Below are 24,637 nucleotides of genomic sequence, written 5' to 3' on the forward strand. Positions count from 1 at the left end.
ACTGCTTGAGAAGGGTGGTGTGAAGTAGATAGCCTTCAACATCTATTCCCTCAGTCTTCTTTTTCCAGCGTGGGGTGAGTCTCTGCGTTCTTGGTAAATGTATTTATATAGCGCTTTACTAGTCCCTAAGGACCCCAAAGCGCATCCACCCATTCACACACTGGTGATGGCAAGCTACGCAGCCACCCTGGGGCGCACTGACAGAGGCGAGGCCACCGGGCCCTCTGACCACCACCAGTAGGCAACGGGTGAAGTGTCTTGCCCAAGGACACAACCACCGAGACTGTCCAAGCCGGGGCTCGAACCGGCAACCTTCCGGTTACAAGGCGAACTCCCAACTCTTGAGCCACGATCGCCCGGTCTCTTCTTTCTTTAGTCTCAGGGGTAGACTACCCTGAGACCTTGCCACAGACCAGGGGATTATTCTGCCCCTGTGGTTGAGGTCTGGGTGTTCTCTGACTCGTCTGAGTCAGGGCTCGATTCCCCTTTTGGTGTTCAAGTTGCTCCTTGTTCCTTCACCGACCTTCCTGGCTCCTCAGCTACTGCACACTGGCTCCAGTGGTACCCGGCTTCGCCTTTGCCCTTCAGTCGAACAGCGTGCGATGTCCTGTCCACCAACTCGATTGGTCCTGTCCACCTCGGCTCCAACCACTTTCTTTTAATCACTTTCCGACGTACCCACCAGGCTTCTGACAGTGTGCTTCCTGCAGCAAGCTGTGCTCTCTCTCTTGCTCGCTCTTGAAGCCTTCTCTCGAGGTCTCAGTCTGCATCTTATGGGTGATCTCCTTCCGTCAGTTTGGTCACTGAACCTGTAATTAAAAATTAAAACTACCCCAGCAAACCCCTTTTGCCACATGGTCCTTGCCATGTGTCAATTCAAAACAATTAGAGATGCACAATAAAGTTGCCCATTCTCTCTTAAAAATTCCAGGGCTTCTCTCATAGAGTAGCTCTGCTCCAGGCCTGTAAACCTGTGTTTAAAAAATTGGCCAGTGGTGTTTCCTGTTGTAAATCATGTGATTAAATCATATGATTAACCCTCTGCTGTAGAAAAGTGGTGTAGATGTTAGCCCAGTGCATCTTGTATGCACACTTTCTCACAGTGACCTTTGCATTGTAAACCATACAAGGTCATATTAACACACTGCTTGTAAATAGACAGAAAAACTGGCAACCAAAAGATCTGCATGGCCTACAACAGGGGTGGCCAACCAGTCAGAGACCAAGAGCCACTTTTTTTTACTGTGTTACCGTAAAGAGCCACATCATACGCATAGGCACACATGGACATCACCCATCCTTTCCCCTCTCTCTCTCTCTCTCTCTCTCTCTCTCTCTCTCTCTCTCTCTCTCTCTCTCACACACACACACACACACACACACACACAAAATACACACATCTCTGCTCAGCCAGATTTATTGTAAATGTCACACACCAACACGATAATGACAGAAATGGACTCCTACAGTACTAAAACCACAGGCCAGTCATTTTCAACAATGAACATTGTGTGCACTGTCTCACACACACAAACTCTCAGTTCAACCAAGTCCACAAACAAAAATATAATAATCTACAATAGCATTTACTTTTAATGCATGTTGTTTAGTGGGACTTCTGGCATTCCTTGCCTTGAACAATCCTCTTCAAATCCGGCTTGTATTCCGTTGTTGCTACTCGGAGCAATTCTTTCACATGAGTGTCAGTCAGAACAGATCACACAATCGTTTGACACAGACCGTGCAAATATTGCCAACTGAGGCTTGTCTTGTATATCACAACTCTCATCCAATGCGACACTAAAATACTCACATGCTTGAAGGTCAGAGTGCAACTGTGATTCAATAGCCGTGTTAATGTCCGATATTCTGTGTTCAACAGTGTGGCGGGACAGTTGGACGTCTGATACCATGCGTTTTAATTTGTCGTTTTCAGGAGACAAGATTTCAACAACGTCACTGAGGCATTTTTTAACAAACTCCCCTTCATTGTATGGCCTTTTAGCCCGTGCAATGTTCCAAGCCAGCTGATAGGATGCGAGCGTTATGGTCTCTGACCGCTTCGTAAATTTTTGGAAAAACTGTATCTGCTTTTCTGCCTGACTTTTCAAAGTGGCCAACTCGTGCTTGCAAAGTTCAGTCCCTTTTGGAAATTCCTGGTCGATGTTAGCATGGAGTGAGCTGAAGTGGCGCTGAAGATTTGAAGCTTTGAAATGCGCTAATGACGTCTGACATATAAGGCAGAATGGCTTGCCATTGCGTTCAACAAAAAAAATATAAACTCTCCCACTCTGTTAAAAACGTCCTGTGTTCATCTTCATATTTTCTTTTTGCTGTGCATTTTTTTCCTGCCATTTTAAGGGCGAACTTGCTCCTACTGGGAAACTTTGCGGTATTTTCATCTCACACACATGCGCATTTGATGAAAATACCGCATTGAACTCAAGCGAAGCGAACGCGCACATTTTAAAACAACAACATAAAAAAACCCGAAACACAAACACAAACTTTGATATGAACGTAAGAGCCGCATGAAACCAGGCAAAGAGCCGCATGCGGCTCGAGAGCCGCGGGTTGGCCACCCCTGCATTAAAGCCTAACTTATCACTCAAAACAGCTTTTTAAAGATTTTTGCACAAACTGAAACTATTGTGGTGATTAAAGAAACAATAAATGTGTCTGGATCATCCCAGTGTTTGTTTTTAACCTCATGAAGCCAAGTTTCCATTTTCCTCTAAAGGGGCTGCAACACCCAGCTGCACAAAACCTTCACTTTTTTTTTTAACAGTTTCACTCTTTGAATATTTTTCATTTCTTACAATCAGAATTCTCCAATAGATTTGTAGAAGAAAATTATTTTCTTTCATGCATCACCAACTGAACCTTTTATGTTAACGTCTCAATCTCCAGCCTGACCTCATTGAATTTTGCTTAGCAAAGTACTTTTAAACTCTAATAATTAGTAAGATTATATTTCTTATCATCTGTTGGTCGTCTGACCTGATAAACTTCAATGAACATTATAACACAGGAGTGATTGTCTCTAAAAATGGGCTCCTGCACGCTTGCAGACATTTTTCCATCACAACTTATGGATGATGAAGGATTTGATTAAAGCTGTGAAACATTACTGATAACCTTCATGTGATGTTACATTAAAGCCAATTTTCTATTAAACTCAGGGTCTTTTCTAACTGACCTCTGACCTTTGAGCAGTAGTGTGTACTGTATGCTTGTATGTAACTGTATCTGACCTGGATTTTATCACCAGTTTCAAATAAGAATCTTCTTTAAAGTCTGTCTTTCAATACAAATGAAGTTAAACTTTTTCAAGGCTGATGGTAAACTGTCCCTAACAAGTCCACTTTATTGCGTGCTCATTGACTTTCTCCCATCAGAGCTGTTTAACAAGTCCACTTTATACATGCTTATTAATCTATCACGCTTATCAGTGACTCATGGTTGCTTAAAGCCTGTGTCTGAACTTGACCACAGAGGCAGAGCATCATTCAATCTTGGCAGCAGCTCCAGGATGACAAACTCCACTTTCTCTGCATCAAGACAGCTCATAACTTTTTAACAGTCTCTCCTGATAGTCTCATATCATCTGCTCTAATCAATAACCATACACTATCATTACAATGTAGACTACAGCTCAAAAGTCTGAGGTGAATTAGAAATGTCTTGTTTTCAGAATAGACTCAAATTAGGTTTCAGATTGAATCACAGCAATTGATCAAAATAATCATATAAATGCTTAATATTAACACTGATCACAAATCATGAATGATTTTTAATAGAATATCTACAGAGGTGTTCAGAGACCCATTTTCAGCAATAATCCCTCCTGTGTTCAGTGGTACATTTTCTTATCTAATGCAAGCTTAACACATTAAAGCCTAACTTATCACTCAAAACAGCTTTTTAAAGATTTTTGCACAAACTGAAACTATTGTGGTGATTAAAGAAACAATAAATGTGTCTGGATCATCCCAGAAAGTAATAAAAGTTAAAGCGTGGAGAAAGAAGCAGGAGCAACTGAAACGGGCTGCATGCACACACAAGAATAAGCGTTGTTAACATCTGTTTTGTCTGTCTTAGGAATCTTGTTTGTTCCCAGAGAGATTGGTGAGAACCTTCTTAACATCAAGAAGAACGGCCGTCATGTTCCCAGCAGCCCAATTGCTGTTATGATCAAGCAGTCAGGGATTGGTGATGTGAGCCGTGTGAGTGGACCGTGGCTGACCGAGGCCAGGACTTTTCAGCCTTGAGAGTTCATCATTGATGCAGGTATATGCTCAGTGAAAGCTTAGATACTGTGATATTTTTCTTTTTAAACATTCAAATAGAATATTTGTCAGTCTCATCTTCTTATATTAGGCTTCATCTGCTTGAGCCTTTCCACTGAAGGACCCAGTTAAGTGGGCATTAACACTGAGGACCAGGAGGATGGCTGGTGACACGATGTGTTGCTTTTTGAGGTCTTTTAGCCTGTTTCACTTTGTCAGACAGCTTCTATTTAACTGATTTCTTGATTCACAAGTCTGCAATTAATCAGGCCTGAGTGTGTTTAGTAACACTGAACTGAGGTTTCCAAAATTGGTTAATCACAGTTAACTCGTGATTTAACACTAGAATTACTGAGCCTTTTTTTCCCTGCTGCAGTCCCTACTACTAGATTTACTAGCCTGCGCAGATTTGCGTAAATTCCCCCCGACCCTAACACCTCTTGGCACCCCGCTGAGATTTTCACAGGTCTTCAGCTCCATTGTTCTCCTGCTTTTGTTGTGCAAAGACACCCTCCCCCAACCCCCAACCATGAGAGATTCAGGTCTTTCCTTCCCTGCAAGGCTACTTTCCTTCCTTACTTGCAGCGTACAATACACCATGGTAGTTCTTGTCAATCCTTGTCACTACATTGCATGCCTGCCCATAAACACATATACACAGAGTTGTACATATATTTATATAGCCACACCTTACATATTATGCATAAAGTCTAGTTATACACACACACACACACATCTATATCTATATATATCTATATATCTATATCTATATCTCTAATATATATATATATGTATATATATCTATATCTATATATATAGATATATATATATGTATGTATGTATAAATGTATGTATATATATCTATATATATATACATATATATATGTATATATATATATATGTATATATATATCTGTATATATATATATATATCTATGTATATAGATATATATATATATATACATATATTTATATGTATATATATATGTATATATGTATATATATATATACATATATACATATATATACATATATTAGAGATATAGATATAGATATATAGATATATATATGTAGATATAGATGTGTGTGTGTGTGTGTATACATACACCAATATTTTTGAATACACGTATCCATATTTATGTTTCCAGATTGTTTGTATAGTGCACTTTCTATACCGTGCTCTTTGTACAGTTTTTATTTAGCTGCTTTTGTCTTGCACTGTCCACTTTTTTGCAATGACAATGCAGATTTTCCACTTGTGGGACAAATAAATGCAGATTTGGTGTGTGTGTGTGTGTGTGTGTGTGTTTGTGCAACATTGGCATTTGTTTACTCAGATCCAAGGCAGGCAAAACCTCTGTGTTACAACCTACATAGAAAAGACACACATTCACAATATATGGGTACACAAGTCTTTTTTATTTCAAAGTATTTCCGACTTTACAGCGTTTGCAGACCCAGTGTCCATCATCCCTGCATTTGGCACAAGTGAATTTCTGACATGTTGCACAGGTAAACCTGCTGTGATTCCTGTTGCAGCTCTCTTGCACCTGGCACTGCGTTGTCTTTACAGTCCCTGGCACAGCAGCTGCAGCAGCTTCAGCAGCCTGCCTCTGTGCTAATATTTCCTTGAGCTGCATGAATCAGCAACGAAGTTGCTGAGCTAGAAGACTCAGAAACAATCTTCTTTTGCCTGTCCACCCTGTACATGCCTTGTACAAAATGTAGGCATTCACCGCCGCCAGGTCCAGCATATTGTAGAAAGCCGCTACTGGCCACCTGCATGTTGCTGCTCTTACGGAAAACATCCGTGCCATTTGGTCCAACACATCTACACCACACTGTAAAAGCAGAGAGAGAGTCATGAGTATATGTTTTTTTCTATAGGCCTGTATAGCACACATCAGAAAACATTGTAGCACTGGTTTAAAATTGTACACACATTCACATACCTTCATGTGGTTATAGTCTGCTATCGTGTTGGGTTTCCTCTTTCTGTCGTCACCGATCATCACGTCTTGGTGCATGGAACTTAGAACACACACAGTCTTGTTTTTTTAGGTGCATAAATTGTCAAGGAGACACCGCCACTTCTAAGCACTGAAGTGGAGAATACCTCTCGCTTTGCAGTATCTTTTGCAAGTTGAGGAAGTTCACGCCGGACTTTATTCACCGTGCCCAGTAACGTTGTTTTGCGCTGCAGCAGTCTGTGCGACAGTGACAGTGAAGTAAAGAAATTGTCCGTTGTGACGTTTCTCCCATCATCCAAAAACGGCTCCATCAGTTTCATGACCACGTTCTCTGCCAGCCTCTCTCCCTTCTGACGACTGGGGTCCTTTCCCAAGTAAGGAGATGCACTGCAGACATATTTGGTGTCCAAATCCGTGGTCATCCAGAACTTGATCCCAAATTTGTCTGGCTTGGTTGCGATATACTGTGTGAATGGACAACAAACCTTGGTAGGGAACAGCTGTCCATCTATGGTCATGTGTTCTCCTGGAGTGAAACTCTTAGCACAGTTCTTGTTGAAGCGTGTCCAGATGTCTGAGATCGCCGCAAATTTGTCTGTTTTCACCCGTTCTGCCCGCGTGTCCCTGTCATCAAATCGAAGGTGCATAATTGAAATGAATCTATCTCGGGGCATTGTCTCTTTGATTACTGACACCAGAAATCCTCCTGACCAGCAATCCACAATGGCACCAACAGGACACATGATTGCTCTTACAAACAGGATTGAAATGAATGCCATCAGTTCATGAACTGACAAATTCCAGTCCGGCTCTGTTCTGCGGGCTTGATGTACCGTACAGTCTCTGATGGTCTGCAGCATTCCCACGTCTAACAGGCAAAGGAAGCTTTGGAGCACACTTGTAATCTTACGTTGTCAGAAGATAAACAAATAGAGAATGGTAAATTTACATGAACTTCACTCTAAATGGGTTTATATAACCCATATGTAATATGGCAATGAGGTGTGAATGTGTGTCTTTTATATTTGCAGGTCAGTCAATGTGTGGGATATTTTGTATAGATACGGCAGGCATTTCTGAAAGTTGTAACACAGAGGTTTGGCCTGACTTGATTCTGAGCAACTCAGAGTAAACAAATGCAAATGTGCCAGGCCTTAAGGATAATGGGTGGTTTGCACAACAAAAGCTGGAGGAGAAACGAGCTGACGACCTGTGAAAATCTCAGCAGGGGTGATTAACACCTCGGGACTTGCACCAGAAAATAAAAAAGCCAGTAATTCTAGGGGGAGTTGGGTTTAGGGAAGTTACGCAAATTTGCGCAGGTTAGTAAACCTAGTGTTAACAAGAGGGGCAATTTGTTTTTACACAGGACCAGGGAGGTTTGGATCATCTTTCTCCCTAATCTATGAAATCATCATTTAAAAACTGCATTTTGTATTAACTTGTCTTATCTGTGTCTAATATTAAAATGAGTTTGATCATCTGAAACATGTAAGTGTGATAAATATGCAAACCACTAGGAAATCAGGAAGGGGGCAAACACCTTTTCACATCACTGTAGACGTGATTACAGAATACCTTTTAGTGATTACAGAATACCTTTTACATCCTGGATTACAATAGGATATCCATCAACGGCAGATACTGGTCTCCATGACACACAGATACTGGAGTGGTCTGACCTGACCACACTCGCACTGCTTACCCACAAAGTGTCTAGAGAGACAGAAAAAAGCCAGAAAACAAACAAAAAACACAAAGCCAAAGAATGTCATCTGCACACTAGCATGGACAATAAACGCAGACACAGTGCACCCAGTAATTTTTGAACTTCCAACCAAGTATCAAGAGCAGTACTGTCATTGTACCGGTACTGGCTGCTGTCTCATTGTTCAGAGAGCCCATCATTATGCAGAGAAAGGAATCTGTGTCTCTGGACCAAAATGACTGTACGTGTAGTGCTGTAAAAACAATACTGCCCAAAAACCTTGATGTTTCTATATGTGGAAACCTTCAAGTATGCATGTCCTCCTGTAAGGGTAAAGTAATGGGACATTTGCACTTTTTGCATGTAAGCCTGTCGGTCTTAACTGGAAGTTGCACTTGAGCTGTCTTGGCATCTTTCCTTCTTTGACTCACCAGTTTTGCCCTGAGCTGAATCGCTGCCTCCTTCTCTGTTGTGGTACTCAGCGGTGACTAACATGTTGTAACGTGTATCTGGCTGCAATGACTCCAGCATCACCTGCTTCTCTCCACCAGGGACCAGCACCTGCAGACAACAAACAACACTATCATCCCAACACAGTCAGAACTCATTTAAAGTTTTGGGACTTATGGAATTTCTGGAATTCTGACACATGACAGCCGGCTGAAGGCCAGAAGAGGTGAAGATGGAATGACTACGACCCACTCACAGTGTGATCCTGGCTATCAGCTCCAGTTAAAGCCATGTAGGACATGTGATACTGGAGGACATGAGCATTGGGAGGTACCCAGCTGATCACCATGCTGACGGCAGTCTCATCAGAAACCGTGAGGCTGGTTGGGCCTCCACCAGACACTGCAGCAACATCATAGAAGAGATAAAGTACCACAGCTAATGACACTTAACCCTCACTTTGTTCCTTTAAAGGAGGAAATTATTTTGGCAGCAGAGCAAAGTGTTTTTATAGAAAATAAATGTAAAGTATAACAGAGAATTTGATACTTTGATTTGATACTTTAACCTCACTACATTTATTTCATAGCTCAGAGTTCTAGTTATTCAAAGATGAGAATTTAGATGTGAAATTTAACCTTTAAGTGACTAGTACTTTGACAACTGCCATCAATTACACAATGAAGTTCATTTACGTACAGGTTATTGTATTAGTAATGCTATATTGTACATAGAGACAGAATATGACATGAAGGGCTACTGACCACAGAAAAGTAAAAGCTAACTGGGCCTAAAGACTAACGGGAGAGAAACAAGCTTTCTGTGATTCTATTTGTGTTTTTGTGGTAATCTTGGATATCTTAGGTTGTCTCATTACTGTCATATATGTCCTATCATTAAAACACTGGCTTCTAACAACTAACAGTGTCTCAAAAATAATTTAATAAATAAACAAATAATATGGATGCATGACTCAAATGCATGACTTTTAACTTGTGTATTTTTTAGGCTGAACACTGCTGCTAATGTGACTTAGCACATTAGCATTGACTGGAGGAGAAATTAGTTACCCTAAGGTCAGAAGGAGGAGGCACCTTCACTAGAAGAAAAGAATAATGTGTACGGGAATTTTTTCAAAATGACAAAGCTACATTTTGACATCTTTCATTATTAATAACATTTACAGTACTGTGCAAAAGTCGTGAGCCACATGCTGAACTATTTCTTTGGACATTATCTGGTTTTTCCACTCCTTTTTAGTCCAGTTCTTGTACCTGACCATTTTCTGAGTAATGTTTTTGTTTCTTTGTTTTTTGTTTGTGTAAACACTTTGCACTGACCATTACTGGAGAACTAAAAAGCACCTAAGTCGAGGAATGTGTGTGCACATAACAGAAAACTTGGGAAAGAACCAATTTTAAATCTTTAAGCACTTTGTTACTAGCAGCCTGTCACAAAAACACATTTTGTATAGTGTTTTTTTTTTTTTTTATCTTGTGAATAAAATGTATACAAATGTGTGTGATTAATCACAATGTGTTAGTGTGTAATCACCCTGAGACATGCATGCCTGTCTGCTAGCATCAGATCTAAAGCCATTTCTGATTTGGAGATGCAGCCTGCAGATTCTGTCCAGATTATCCCAGCTCTCGTCACTAAACATCCAGTCTTCACTTATCAAATGTGTAAAATTCAAGGCTGGTCCTTAAAAGCTCCCAACAACGCAAAAACTGCATAGCCACACAAGTCCCAGCGTTTCCCACCGCAGCAGCTGTGAAAAGAAAGTGGAGAAAGGATGAATGAGTCTGTGCTTATCGCTCTCCCCCAAGCTGGCGTTGTTCTTGGTAGCCATGACAACGGAGATAGTCCCAGCTTTATAACTAAAGGCCCCAACACCCCAAAAAAGAAAAATACATCGGGATTCCCTGCGCAGACCAGGAATCCCCCTAGCAGACTGAAGGTACAGAGAGGATTTGGAGTGATTGAGTGAGAATCAAACTGGCGCCTGTCTGTGCTTCAACCTGCCAGGGGCCGGCAAGTGCTCTGCGCCACCTGCCGGGCTGTAGAATTAGTGCAAATTTGATATATTTGACTTCTCTGTTTTTTTCTCTCTGATTTACTTTTGAAAAGGAAAAATAATAATTTTAATGTGAGGCAAAACATGTATGGTGCTCGGTAAAGATGACACGCTGACCCACTTCTTCTTTTTTTTTTTTTGTTTGAGAAAGTTTGTTTTCATATTAAACCGGTGTCAGTGACGTCATTCTACGCGACTACCACAGGTAAAGAAAAGCCTGAATCTGTAGATCTTTTTCTTTTCTTTTTGTTGTCTAAAACACAAGAGATAAAAAAAAAAAAAAAAAAAAAAAAAAACACAGGGAAACATAGGAAATAATGTTTTGTGAGGCAATGACTTGTTGGCACAAGAAGAGTGGTCCTTGGTAGCCATGACAACAAGGAGGTCTGTTTGTTTGTGGCAGGTAAAAGAAAAAAAAGAAAGAAAAGAAAAAAGTCAGGGGAAGCCCAGGCTGAACAAGGTTCATCCCTCAGAATTTTCACTCCAAGATCACCTGCCTGGACCTCCCCCTAGCAGGTGAACATACAGAGCCAGGTGAACCGAGGGCTCGAACCCGGGCCTGTATGTTACTAACCTGCTAGCCCGCCACATGTCGCCACATGACGGGCTATGAGAATGGGAAAAATTCTTCTATTTAAAGAACACTATGTGCACATCGCGTAACCAGCCTTTTCCATTAGTTGGAGACCACACATTTTTACACTCAAATACTCACCAAATTTTACACACTCACACCTGTTTTTTTTGCATCTCTGTTATCTTGCCTTTATTACATATTTATTACATCCTCTTAGCTAGCATCAATGACTGGACAAAAGAGCAACACAGTGCTTTTCTCATCATTGCTTTAGTCACGCTCAAGTCATTCGCCTCTACGGATTAGCTAAACCAACTTTACAAAACAAGTTTCCCCGAAGAGCCCACTTCTCATCTTAGCTGCCTAGATTTCAGGAAAAATAGCTGCGGGGCCTCAGTCTGTCTGTGGGGCATAGCTGGACTGGCCATCGGGCAGACTGGGTATTTGCCGGGTGGGCCGATGGTAATTTTTCGTTTTAAATGAGCCGATGTTTTGTTGTTGTCTTTTTTTTTTCTTAACCGTGTAAACAGTGAAAGGTGGCGGATTGGACAGATGCTGGCAGACGTGTAAAAATAACTCAATTGTTTGGTAGTGGCTGTGGTGGAGCTTTCACAGCTTCAGTAAAATTAGCAAGTGGTGGAAGCCAGCAGGTGGATGGGGGAAAGGGGAGGCGGAGGTGGAGAGACCCAAGGCGGCCGCGGGTCCGACTGTCAGGTGAAATGAGCTTCAGGTAAGAAGTTATGACCTGCAGTCTATCTGGGTCAAACCAAGTTTAGGTGTAGTTTATTTTCGTTGTGCTAACTTTTTACAGTCAGTTACAATAACTCGTACTGTGTACTAGCTAGCATGATGGAGTTTCTATACAGTTGGGTGGGTGCTATATGTTACTGGTGAACTTTATTTTATTCATATGGTTAGTTAGTAGAGTTGCCTACCATCCTGTAAAAAACGGAATCCTCTGGTATTCAGAGTTAATATTACATGTTTCGTATTGAGCTGAAAATACACGGATTTGTCCCATACTTCAGCTACAATTAAAAAAAAGACAAAAAGCTGGAGTTATTCTGTGTCTTTACGCTGTCAGCTGCCTCTTCTGCTCTCATTCTCCCCCCTCCCTCTCCTGCTGCTACTTCAATCATGAAACTGATCAATGATCAGCTGATCAGCGTTTCTGCCGCAAGTCCCGTCTTTCTTGCTTGTTTATCTCCCGCTTTGCGCCAGAAAGAGGAAACTAGCGGAGGTCGTGTTAAACAGCAGAAGCGCCTTTAAACTTGATAAGCTGTTGTTAGAATTGATTTAATATTACTTTCTAGTATCAGCTGATGTTTGTTGGAGCCATAAAAGCTGCTGGTTATCTGGTGAGAGGGAAACATAAAAAGGCCAGGTAGAGCATTAACAGGGAAAGGGGGGCACAAAGAAATACTTTTCTTTCTTATTCTCATTTAAAATTTCTAGCTTTTAATAAATAATTATCCAAATCTTACAACCAAAGTTTTCATGTGAAGTCAAATGTATAGAAATCCATTATTGTACATAGTAAGTTTTTTTCAGGGTCCCAACATAATTTCTTCAGAAGAAAGTACTGTACATGATGCCAGTATTTTCCCACATTTTCTAGATACTGTACTAGTACTTTGTGTAAAATGCCATCAAAAAGTCAGTTAAGTTTTATTCTTTCTCACCTGTCTTTCTGTCTCCTTTCACTTTTAAAAGGTTGCCATCCATTCATTCACTTCCGCTTATCCTTTCCAGGGTCGCGGGGGGCGCTGGAGCCTATCCCAGCTATCATAGGGCAAGAGGCAGGGTACACCCTGGACAGGTCGCCAGTCTGTCGCAGGGCCAACACACAGGAACAAACAACCATTCGCACTCAAATTCACACCTAGTGACAATTTGGATTATCCAATTAACCTATCCCCACAAGCTGCATGTCTTTGGACGGTGGGAGGAAGCCGGAGTACCCGGAGGGAACCCACGCAAACACGGGGAGAACATGCAAACTCCACACAGAAAGACCCCGGCCTGATGTTGGAATTGAAGTCAGGAGCTTCTTGCTGTGCGGCAACAGTGCTAACCACCGTGCTGCCACGGTGGCAAAGGTTGCCATGTTAGAAAAACATATTTTGCCCTGCCATGCTGTTTATTGATGTGTTAAATAAATAGTTTATGAAAATATCACTAAATCTGTCATTTATTATTTTTAATATTCAGTAATGGTCATGTCTCACCTCTAGTCTTCTCTGTCTTAATTTCAGGTTTCCACCATATGTTGTAGATCGTTCAGGAAGTTAACTCAACCAGTCTTTGGGTTTCGGCTAAGTACTGTTTAGAATACCAGAATAGGGAGGATGGTGTAGGTTTAAGTTTATTAGATTGATACATATGTACCAACAAGACAGTGTACATCACTGTCACAACGACGTTTGTTTTCATTCAAAGGCTTTATGGAACTTTGACAGGAGGGCCACGCCCGATTTCCTCTGTCATCCACGTCATACTTAGATCCTCCTCAATCTGTGTACATACGCCGCCTCTAAACCCCCGATAGTGCCAGTGTCAGTTAGTGAGTCAGTAAAATACTGACTCACTAACAGGGTTAGTCTGTTCTGGGATGAGTGTGGTAGTTAACCCTCATTTAACACATCCCTCTCTGCTCCTCTAGCTCGCTCTATCTCACTGAGAATCAGAAAGCCTTGACATTTACTGCTATTAACTTTACACTCTTGTTGTAAAGACGCAAAGAAAACACAGTGAAAAGGTTAGAAGGACGTAAGGAAAAAGAATGAATGAATGGTTTAATAGAAGGAAAGAAGTTAAAGGGACTACATATTCAAAGGTCTTATTTCTGATACTACCCCATGAAAATATTTGCTCTGTGTGCCGTGCTGCAGCTGCTACATTTGGCTTCGGATTCACTTTTTGGCGCCTACGCCTCTCGAGATGTGTTAATGCAGAAAGGTATTGAAAAACTCTGGTCAACCAACCAGCAGTCTGTCTGCTGTGTCGTATGAAATGCGTGGAAGGAGAGGTACCAACTGTCTGTTACATATAGATGAAAAATAAAGCTCTGACGTGACCTCGGGTCAGCCAGCCTGACGGTCAGAGAAACAGAAACGTGTTGGATTGTGGATCTCTGAGCTGCACATCAAAGATGCACCTATGCACAGATCAAGTCTCAAATCTACCTCATATACATCTGTGTGTGTTTTTCTGTTGATGCCTTTCAAACAAAACTAGCCATGATATTTTCCACCTCAGACAATTAATATCAGTTAACCCCGCCCCCTTTCAGATTTGTTCACCAAAAGAAAAGAAAAAAAAAACGTCATTAACGCTGTTTATTATTTGTCAGACCGGTTTCATTTTCATACTTTGTAAATATCTATGTTGTATGGAGCTTGAACTAAAATGTAAATATGTTTACTGTATTTGTAATAATTATAATCCATTCGCTGTACAGCATAGATGTGTCAAGCAGATATCCTAATTCTGTGTATGGTAATCTTGCACCATTGAACTGTTAGTGAATGAGGCAACAATAAAAGTGGGAAACGTGCATTAGCAGATCAAGTGCTGCCTGCTTATTTCCTGCTTTATTTGAGCTTCTGCTGTAGTTTATTATGTGCTTTTAGCCCCAAGAAACCACCCTTTTACTGTGGCGCACAACAAGATCTTCTGATGTTTGGTGTCATCTTCCTGTGATCTCCTGTGAACAGGTGGATTAATTCATTCCAAGTTTATGTATGTAGCACCAAATCACAGCAGGGGCTGAACATTGTAAAGACTCTAGAATAATTATGGAGGCACAACATTTAAAGCTCCCATCCTTCCATCCCACAGACCTAAAAGTTAGTTATATGATAAACAGCCCCGTGTTTGTTTACTTGATTTGTAAAATGCAAAGTGGTGACTTTTTCTCTTCAAGTACGTCCTCATATGGAGACAGTTTTTTTAATGGCCCAAAACAAGTCATTGTTTACAAAAATGTACATTTTATTGGGCAAAATGAGGTAAACAGTGAAGAAAAGTATAAGAAAACAGAGCATAGGATCTCCAGAGACTGTGGCAACTAGAATTATTGTATACATGTGTGTGTATTAAGGACTGACACAGACAAAGAATGAATCAGACAATGAAGCAATGTCCTTTTTAAATGTTTATTTATAAACAGGATAAAACCATTCAAGTATTGAGTCATGAATAAAACATCAACCTCTGATCTGTTAATTGGGAAACAGAGGATGTCAGTGTATTTTTCAGTGCTAGTCCAAATTGAGTGAGATGACTTTACATTTGAATAGATTGGATTACAAGTTATATTTGGTTTTAATTGAATGAGTTCAATTTGATTTAAATCAAGCCAATTCACAACATATAAACTTGAAATATATGGTAAGATAAAGGTTGTGCAATAATACAGAGAAAGCCCCAACAATCAAATGACCCCCTATGAGCAAGAACTTGGCAACAGTGGGAAGGAAAAACTCCATTTTCGGCAGAACCAGAATCAGGGAGGGGCCATCTGCCTCCACCGGTTGGGGTAAGAAAATGAAACTAAACTACAGGAAGACAAAGAGGAAAGATGTTCATGATATATATGAAACTTTCCGCTAGCCTTGACTAAAATATTGTTTTTGAAAGGAAAGTATTGTTTCATTCATGTTTATTCTACGAGGTGGACAGCAGGAATAAAACAAACCAGATACTAAGAAATAAAGTATACAATGAAACTTTCTCGATATGCTAAAATTCCCACTGAGACTGGATAAGATTATTCTAAAACTGGTCAAAATACAATTCTCTTCATGCACAGAAATCCCACCCAGTCCCACAACCCAGGACGAATATTCCTTGTGTGTTCTTGAGCTGGACAGAAATTCCTCTTGCTGAGCGGGGTCCACGCCAGCCTCGTGTCAGGCAGACGAGGAGCCTCCTTTCCCAGTCTCATCCGTCCACTGGGCCCATCACATCCCAGCCCAGTTCGCATTCTGCATTGGAGTCCGTCGCTCGATACCACCGCGGCTCCCCTCACGTCATCACCTGTAAGTAAAAACAAATAGGAGCCAGAACCATCATCCCGGAAGCTGCCCTGGCTTATAGCCATGGCGACCCTCTCCCAACACGGCTGCACCCAGTGAACAACAGTGAGACGCTACTGACAAATGCAGGCAGTGGTATACATCTGCCCTGATGTCAATCACACACGTTGTCTCCTACTGTCGCCGTTCCTGCTGTCGGGACTGGGTCACCACATCACGCTGACCGGTCTCCAGACGAGGCGTCGCACCCCCCACGATCACGCAGCGGCTCCCTCTTTTCCACCTGGCCTTCATGCGTTCCTCTTCCAATCTAGGGCCTCTCTCCTTCCAGTGCTCAGCTTGCTTCCTTTTAATACAACCTATAAAACAGCTGAAAGGACACCTCTGGACACACCTATGCCTCAACATGTGATCACTATCAGCTAATTTTTCCAATGCCCAGCTAATCCACAGTGGATTAAAACAACGTAGAATGACACACTAAAAACATGCGATACAAACAGAATAAAATCATGCAAATAAAAACTACACTCACAAATAGATACTAAAATCAGAAGAAAACCAAGATAAACGATGAATACAAAATTTCTACTGTGTGCAACTCTTTCAGTCTTTGAATATTTTTCATTTCTTACAATCAGAATTCTCCAATAGATTTGTAGAAGAAAATTATTTTCTTTCATGCATCACCAACTGAACCTTTTATGTTAACGTCTCAATCTCCAGCCTAACCTCATTGAATTTTGCTTAGCAAAGTACTTTTCAACTCTAATAATTAGTAAGATTATATTTCTTATCATCTGTTGGTCGTCTGACCTGATAAACTTCAATGAACATTATAACACAGGAGTGATTGTCTCTAAAAATGGGCTCCTGCACGCTTGCAGACATTTTTCCATCACAACTTATGGATGATGAAGGATTTGATTAAAGCTGTGAAACATTACTGATAACCTTCATGTGATGTTACATTAAAGCCAATTTTCTATTAAAATCAGGGACTTTTCTAACTGACCTCTGACCTTTGAGCAGTAGTGTGTACTGTATGTTTGTATGTAACTGTATCTGACCTGGATTTTATCACCAGTTTCAAATAAGAATCTTCTTTAAAGTCTGTCTTTCAATACAAATGAAGTTAAACTTTATCAAGGCTGATGGTAAACTGTCCCTAACAAGTCCACTTTATTGCGTGCTCATTGACTTTCTCCTATCAGAGCTGTTTAACAAGTCCACTTTATACATGCTTATTAATCTATCACGCTTATCAGTGGCTCATGGTTGCTTAAAGCCTATGTCTGAACTTGACCACAGAGGCAGAGCATCATTCAATCTTGGCAGCAGCTCCAGGATGACAAACTCCACTTTCTCTGCATCAAGACAGCTCATAGCTTTTTAACAGTCTCTCCTGATAGTCTCATATCATCTGCTCTAATCAATAACCATACACTATCATTACAATGTAGACTACAGCTCAAAAGTCTGCGGTCAATTAGAAATGTCTTGTTTTCAGAATAGACTCAAATTTGGTTTCAGATTGAATCACAGCAATTTATCAAAATAATCATATAAATGCTTAATATTAACACTAGAATTACTGACCCCTTTTTTTCCTGGTGCAAGTCCCTACTACTAGATTTACTGACCCTGCGCAAATTTGCGTAAATTCCCCTGAACCTAACACCTCCTAGCACCCCGCTGAGAGGCCTTCAGCTCCATTGTTCTCCTGCTTTTGTTGTGCAAATATACCCTTCCCCAACCCCCAACCAGGAGAGATTCAGGAGACAAGAGAGAACCAGGAGAAGGTCTGTCCTTCCAATCGTTGTCAGACTCACAACAAAGTACCTGCAGCCTACAATACACCATATTAGTATTAGCTTTTATGTGCACTATTATGCAATATTAGTTCTTGTCAATCCTTGTCACTACATTGCATGCCTGTCCATAAACATATATACACAGAGTTGTACATATATTTATATATCCACACCTTACATAATATACATAAAGTCTAGTTTTATATATATATATATATATGTGTATATATATATATATATATACATATATATATATATGTATATACACATATATACATATATATATATATACATATATATGTATATACATATATATGTATATATATATATATGTATATATATATATATATGTATATGTATATATATATATATATACATATATATGTCATGAGTTTCTTCTCTGAAGTTGCTCTATTTCTCTTCAGGTTTCTCTCAGACCAAGATTGAATGTGATGACAAGGGTGATGGATGGTGTGACATGTGCTGCTGGCCCACAGAACCAGGTGAGTATGCTGTCCATGTGCTCTGCAACAATGAGGACATCCAACACTCTCAGTTAAGATCAGTTTTCACGATTGTTGCCTCAAGATCATGGTGGTGGGCTTGTGATGGACACACTTTTTGATAGGTTTGTAGCATGAACCTATTCGCTGGAACGTTAAGGACAATTTGCTACACAGCAAAAAGCAAGACACAAGGCACCAAAGTTCTTTGTGTTACTCATCCATGAGGGAGACCTGCCTGGAGCCAAGTGTCGTTCCACCACTTGATCTCCGTCAGTCTCTCAGCCAGGTTCCCCATAGCACTCCTTTTATTGTGGTTACATGAATATGCACAGGGTCATTAACATATAACATCTTACATAAGTAAACATGTGAACAAAGAATACTGTGTGTGTGTGTGTGTGTGTGGGGGGGGGGGGGGGGGGGGTCAGAGTGTGACCCCATAAATGACTTCCCTAAACCTACTGGTCTGGAAAGTCCAGCAGTTCATCTAAACAAAAGGCACTCAGACGAAAACAGATATAGCTACGTTTATCCTACCGTAAAACAATAAAACAAGGTACGACCTCTTCCCATGCTCCCAGGATGTAGGTGTGGATTCCAGAACAATCTGGAATGCACACCAAGCCTTTGCAGCCTGCTAAAAATCACACATCCTATCACTACACAATTGATTATACATCTCTAAGCATATATGGTTAAATATTTCCTAATACAAATGACAATAATAAAATCTAAACCCATCATCACCACCCTGTATTGTCATTTTTTAAGGCTATACGGCGTATATATATCTTCAGCTCTACACCACTTGTCAACATTTTCAGTGCAGGCTTCATTTCATACAAACATATTAGCCTTAACATCCACGTCACTCTGCTGCAACAGTATGTAATTGGTAAAGGTGTTAGCAATCATTTTATTCACCATTGATCTTACACATGGCAAAATGCAACCTGTAAACAAGCAAAGCAACGCCAATAATGTAAGAATGGGAGTCAAAAACTTTAAGAACATATTCCACCATGGTCCAGATGTCAACCAGGCTATCCAACCTCGTGACGCGTCTCCTCCTGATGTGTGGTCCGCCACATATTTCTGCAGAGCAGTTAAGTTCTGCAGTGCCTCATAGATGTCTCCTCCAGTCGTATATCCATCTGGGATAAACGTACAACACGTCTCTCCAATCAGCTTACACACTCCTCCTTGTGATGCTGTTATCAAGTCCAGGGTCAGCCTGTTCTGCAGTACCATCGTTCTGATGGCCTTTTGCTCCTCCGCTAAGACTGTTCCCAGTGTCTTAGTGAGATTAATGTGTCGCAGTAAGGCATACCGGTTGATCTCCACATGATCCCGCACCTCTGCAACTCCTATGTTTGGGATCAGACTTTGGAAGAATTTAGCTCCTCCACTCCAAATGCGGAATTCTCGCGGCACTCCAGTGTCTACTGTCACTCCAAAAAAGTTCGGTGAGGCTATATCCACCTCACGCTTCCGTCGGTTGCTAGGGTGATGTTCAACTCTGTCCATGAAGAAGACATGATCCGATAACTTCACTAAAGCACACAATCCTCCCCATCCCTCAGGGAGTGATAGATAGGCTTTATGTCCACACAGGAAATACCAATCAGCCAAAACTCTTGTTCCTTTACTGCTCGGCACCGTCCTTGCACAGCCTGTCCACTTCTGACTTTTTGCTTTTACTGGTATTCTGTAAGCCAGGTTGAACTTGCATTCAGTCCTCCTTAATGTCAAGTTCTCAGCACACTTTGCACTGGTCAAGCATTTCATACACCTGCTCTCATTCTCTGGAGGGCAGTAGGTGTATATGTATCCACATAAGCGAAGCGGCAGCTCCCCCACTGACAGTGATCCATTGTTCATCACACACAACGGCAATTGAGCTGTGTTCAGCTTGTTCAGCAATATTATGTCTGGCAGTGGGTCTGACACTTGAGGCCAGGCCAATAAGTCAGTTTGCCCAGAACAATTCACGTTTAGAAGTGGCGACTTACTCCAGGTGATGTTCAGAGGTGTACTATAATTGGCCTTGGACCAGAGGACTCTGTTGCCAGGATGAGTTGCTAAGCCCAACAGACACCAACTCCTGTCCTCTGGTATGCTGTACGGCCACAGTCCAGATGTATATGCCGATAACGGCATATGAGCACACACATAGCAGTCTGTCCTATTGTTCAAGTGAGCAGTTGTATTCATAAACTGCCACCAAAAGTTTGTAGAATAGCCATGAGGGTATTGGGTGTGGTTTCCTTGGACATACAGGGTCTCCACAGCTGACCATGAAGACATCAAAGCCATTACACTCAGCAGGGTAGACAACACTTTACCAGCCATTCTGATGAGTACCTGTGGCTCAGTTGGTTTCTTCACCGGATTGAGACGAAGGGCCCTGGAGGCTTTCCCCCCCCTTTGTACCCGGTCTTCCTGCCACTTACTCCGAGCTGGCCTGGATGTGTGTCACCTTTTTGCAGTGGCTTTGGTGTATCCAGGTGGGTCATTCTGCGATTTTCACAGCTGTTGGTGTTGTCAGCAGAGCCTGGTATGGTCCGTCCCACCGTGGCTTCGACCAGCACTTCCTCTTTATGACCTTTATCAGCACCCAGTCCCCTGGCTTCAGACGTTCTTCCTGTACAGAAACAGAATCATCTGGCAGATTATTTGCACTCATGACTTCTTTGCTTTTAAGCATTTTAAGCATCCAGTCTGCTAGTGTGTTTTCTTCTGCTGCTTTATCATTATCATTACAGAACACTGGAACTCTAAATGGCCTGCCATATATTATTTCAAAAGGCGTAAGGCCATTATCAGTTGGCGTGATCCTCATATACATTTTCACTAGCTCAATGCAGTCTACCCATGTTCTGCCTGTTTCCTCCATTGTTTTCCTGAGTCTCAGCTTTACTGTGCCATTAGTCCTTTCAACCAGCCCTGCACTTTGTGGGTGGTATGAGCAGTGGTTTTTCAGCGTTATCCCCAGATGTTGTGACATTTTCTCAATTACTTCATTCACAAAATGAGGACCATTGTCACTGTAAATAGTTTGGGGGATCCCATGCTCTGGGATCACATTTTTGCATATCGCTTTAGCCACTGAAATAGCATCTGCTTTCTTAGTGGGGACAATTTGAGAACGGGCACACAATTACCAGGCAGTACCTGTAGGTGTTACAGTTAGACAACTCAATGAAATCCATATGGATTACTTCAAATGGGTAGCTGGGTCTGGGAAACCTTCCTCTTTTAGGTCTGAGGTTCCCCTGAGCATTATGTTTACAACATATCAAACATGCTTTACAAAAATGTTTTGAATAAGCATTGAATCCCAGTGTGAAAAACTGCCGTTCGACAGCTGCTAACATCCCGGCTGTTGAGACGTGGCAAAGCCCATGGCTCAAAATTGCAGCAGTCCTATATAAGTTTTTAGGCAATATAGGTTTATCACAAAGATAGTAGACATCACCTCGCAGGCTTGCTCCTTTAGTGAGCCACAGCTGCTTCTCAGCTGGAGGTGAGTGTGACTGCATGTCTGCTAGCACATCATGTGTGATGGGCATAGTTTGCTCCTGAGACACCAGAATATGAACCCCATGTGTTCCAAGGGCCGCTTCCTTTGCAATTTTATCTGCAAAGGCGTTGCCTAGTACAATGGGGTCAGTGCCACGTGTGTGTGCTGCACATTTACAAACCGCAACTTTACTAGGCAGTAAGACTGCTTTCAACAGGGCCTGCAAAAGTGTCGCATGCTCCACAGGTTTCCCTGTTGATGTTGTCATGCCTTGTCTTGACCACTGAGTGGCAAAGAAATGAAGTGTAGCATATGCATACTGACTGTCTGTATATATAGTCACTACCTGCCCCTCAGCTGCTTTGCAGGCTTCCGTCAGAGCCACTATCTCAGCTGCTTGGGCAGACATGGAATGTGATAACTGCCCAGCACGGATGACCTGCACATCATCCACAACAGCAAAGCCCGTTTTAGTCTTTCCCTCTGCTGTTTTAAAACTGGAACCATCAACAAACCAAACCTTGCCCTCAGTGAGTGGTATGTCCGTTAAATCACTTCTAGGTTTACACTGTGTTTCTACATGCTCACTACACACATGTGGTGTACCCTCCTCTTCTGTGGGCAACAGTGTAGAGGGATTCAAAGTTGTACACCGCTTAATAGTTATGTGTGGCTGGGAGAGCAACAGTGACATTAAAGATAAGTGTCTTGCAGGTGACAAGAATGTCATTTTAGTCTGCAGCAATAAAACATCCACCTCATGTGGAACTAGCAGGGTCAAAGGGTGAAACAAAACAATTTCACCAGAACACTTTACGGCTTCAGCGGCTGCACACACAGATCGCACACAGTGAGGTAAGGCACAAGCCACTGGATCCAGCCTCTTAGAATAATAAGCTACTGGCTTCATTCCACCTCCACATTCTTGTGCTAACATGGATGTCATAAAATGCCCTTTACAGTCAACAGTTTGAACAAAAGGCTTGTTATAATCTGGAAGTCCTAGAACCGATGCTCCTGTCAGCATCTGTTTCAGCATGCACAGAGCTTGCTCCCCCTCAGGGGTCCAACTTAAACTTTCTGACATAGCTAAAGGTTTACTGTACATCATATCTAATAATGGCTGCGCAATTTCAGAGTAATGGGGCATCCACGATCGACAGAAATTTAGCAACCCTAGGAATTGCATCATGTGTTTCTTTGTCACTGGCCTAGGTGCTGCCAAGATAGCTGTTTTCCTCTCTGGGTGTATGCTTTTCCCTGCTGCACTAAGCAGATGTCCTAAAAATTTCACTTCTGTCTTCACCCACTGTAGCTTTGAAAGTGAGGCCTTGTTACCTGTCTCGGCTAAGTGAGTCAGCAATGCCAATGATATGTCTTTACAGTTCTTCTCTGAATTGGATGCAATTAAAATGTCATCGACATATACCAACATCTGTGAATGTGATGGAATCACAAAATCAGACAGACAATTTGTAATATTCTGTGTGAAAATTGTAGGACTGTCACAAAAACCTTGCGGCAATCTGGTGTATGTGTATTTTTTGCCTTGATACGTGAAACCAAACCAGCCTTGTGAATTCTCATGTACTGGTATGGAAAAGAAAGCATTACTTAAATCTACCACAGTGAAGTGTGTCTTGTCTGGCTTAAGCTGATTTAACAAGGTGTGGGGGTCGGGGACGCATGGAGCTATACTCTCCACTGCCTGATTTACAGCTCTTAAATCTTGAATCATGTGCCACGACTGTGAATCAGCCTTTCTAACTGGGAAGATGGGTGTGTTACACACTGCTTGTGGAGCTTCAACTAGTATCCCTGCTTTAATCATATCCTCTATTACTGGTTTAATGCCTTCCACTGCATCAGGCTTCAAGGGATATTGTTTCACTCTTGGCCTAAAAGACGTTTTGGGCTTTATTACTACTGGACTCGCTGTTGTTATTAGCCCCACATCAGTCTTCCCAGTAGACCAGAGCTTCTCTGGGACCTGTTTAAGCTCCGGGTGATCTTTGACATCTACAACATATCATTCTGCTGTGTCATTCTCACTCCCCTTTAAATGTGTTTGTGGTGTAGCATGTGTCACCCATCCCAGCTTTTTACGAAAGATGCTGTGCTGCATGTCTGTCTCCCAACCCCCTCCAGCTTGCTGCCACATTCCAACACTCTCCCCCTGTCTCACCAAAGATGTTAAGTCTGTCCACTCAGTTGTGCCACTCTTTGTCAGTGAAATATGTGGTGTTTGCCCTGTAAAAAGTTGTTGTGCAGCTTCAGAAAGGATCACACTACATCCAGCCATGGTTTCACCATCAGTATATATTGCCTTTATGGTGATTCTCTGTGGCCCTAATTTCAGCACTTTATCTGTGTAGGCCTCATCAGGCCCAGGCATGGTCTTAAATCTCAGTGTGACATGCAAGTCTTCTGGTGGCTGTATGTCATGGTTAGTTGTCAACATTTCCTCAGCTGCAGCTAACAGTTTACAGTTTATTTGATCAGGTCTGGAGGCCGACAGGTCAAGTGTCCAGTAACAATGCAAATCCCCACTGTCCTGATGAACCATTGTCTCAGCAGTTTCACCTTTTCCTGCAGCTATCATCCCAATGGATGTTGGAATTATTGAAATTCCAAGTTTCATCATCATATCTCTTCCCAAGAGGTTCACCGGACAAGTTGGGCAC

At 41.7% G+C, this 24,637-nt stretch overlaps 2 protein-coding genes across 2 annotated transcripts; both read right to left on the minus strand.

Annotated features, from left to right (window-relative positions):
• Positions 1–8,345: 8,345 nt before the first annotated feature.
• Positions 8,346–10,080, minus strand: LOC148099982 (collagen alpha-1(XX) chain-like). The gene is made up of 3 exons (XM_087849757.1): positions 9,972–10,080; positions 8,674–8,819; positions 8,346–8,528 (listed from the first exon to the last, which is right to left on the minus strand). The coding sequence occupies exons 1-3, from the start codon at positions 10,078–10,080 to the stop codon at positions 8,346–8,348; spliced, it is 438 nt and encodes a 145-aa protein (XP_087705883.1).
• A 9,011-nt stretch (positions 10,081–19,091) lies between these two features.
• On the minus strand, positions 19,092–20,803 carry LOC148099983 (uncharacterized). The gene has a single exon (XM_087849758.1). It carries the CDS (start codon positions 20,780–20,782, stop codon positions 19,268–19,270), a length of 1,515 nt encoding a protein of 504 aa, XP_087705884.1. The 5' UTR covers positions 20,783–20,803; the 3' UTR covers positions 19,092–19,267.
• Between the last annotated feature and the right edge of the window lie 3,834 nt (positions 20,804–24,637).

Source organism: Neolamprologus brichardi, chromosome 13, assembly GCF_056152115.1.
Source record: "Neolamprologus brichardi isolate AB-2024 chromosome 13, ASM5615211v1, whole genome shotgun sequence".
Classification (NCBI taxonomy): Eukaryota; Metazoa; Chordata; class Actinopteri; order Cichliformes; family Cichlidae; genus Neolamprologus; species Neolamprologus brichardi.

Bases quoted from the DNA above. Each gene is read 5' to 3' on its own strand.
- LOC148099983 (XM_087849758.1), bottom strand. From the start codon at position 20,782: ATGGCTGGTAAAGTGTTGTCTACCCTGCTGAGTGTAATGGCTTTGATG.
- LOC148099982 (XM_087849757.1), bottom strand. From the start codon at position 10,080: ATGTTTAGTGACGAGAGCTGGGATAATCTGGACAGAATCTGCAGGCTG. The intron at 8,820-9,971 runs GTGATTACACAC...ATGTTGCTGCAG, and splicing joins ACAGGCATGCATGTCTCAGG to TGTCTGGTGGAGGCCCAACC. The intron at 8,529-8,673 runs GTGAGTGGGTCG...TGTTGTCTGCAG, and splicing joins CTGATAGCCAGGATCACACT to GTGCTGGTCCCTGGTGGAGA.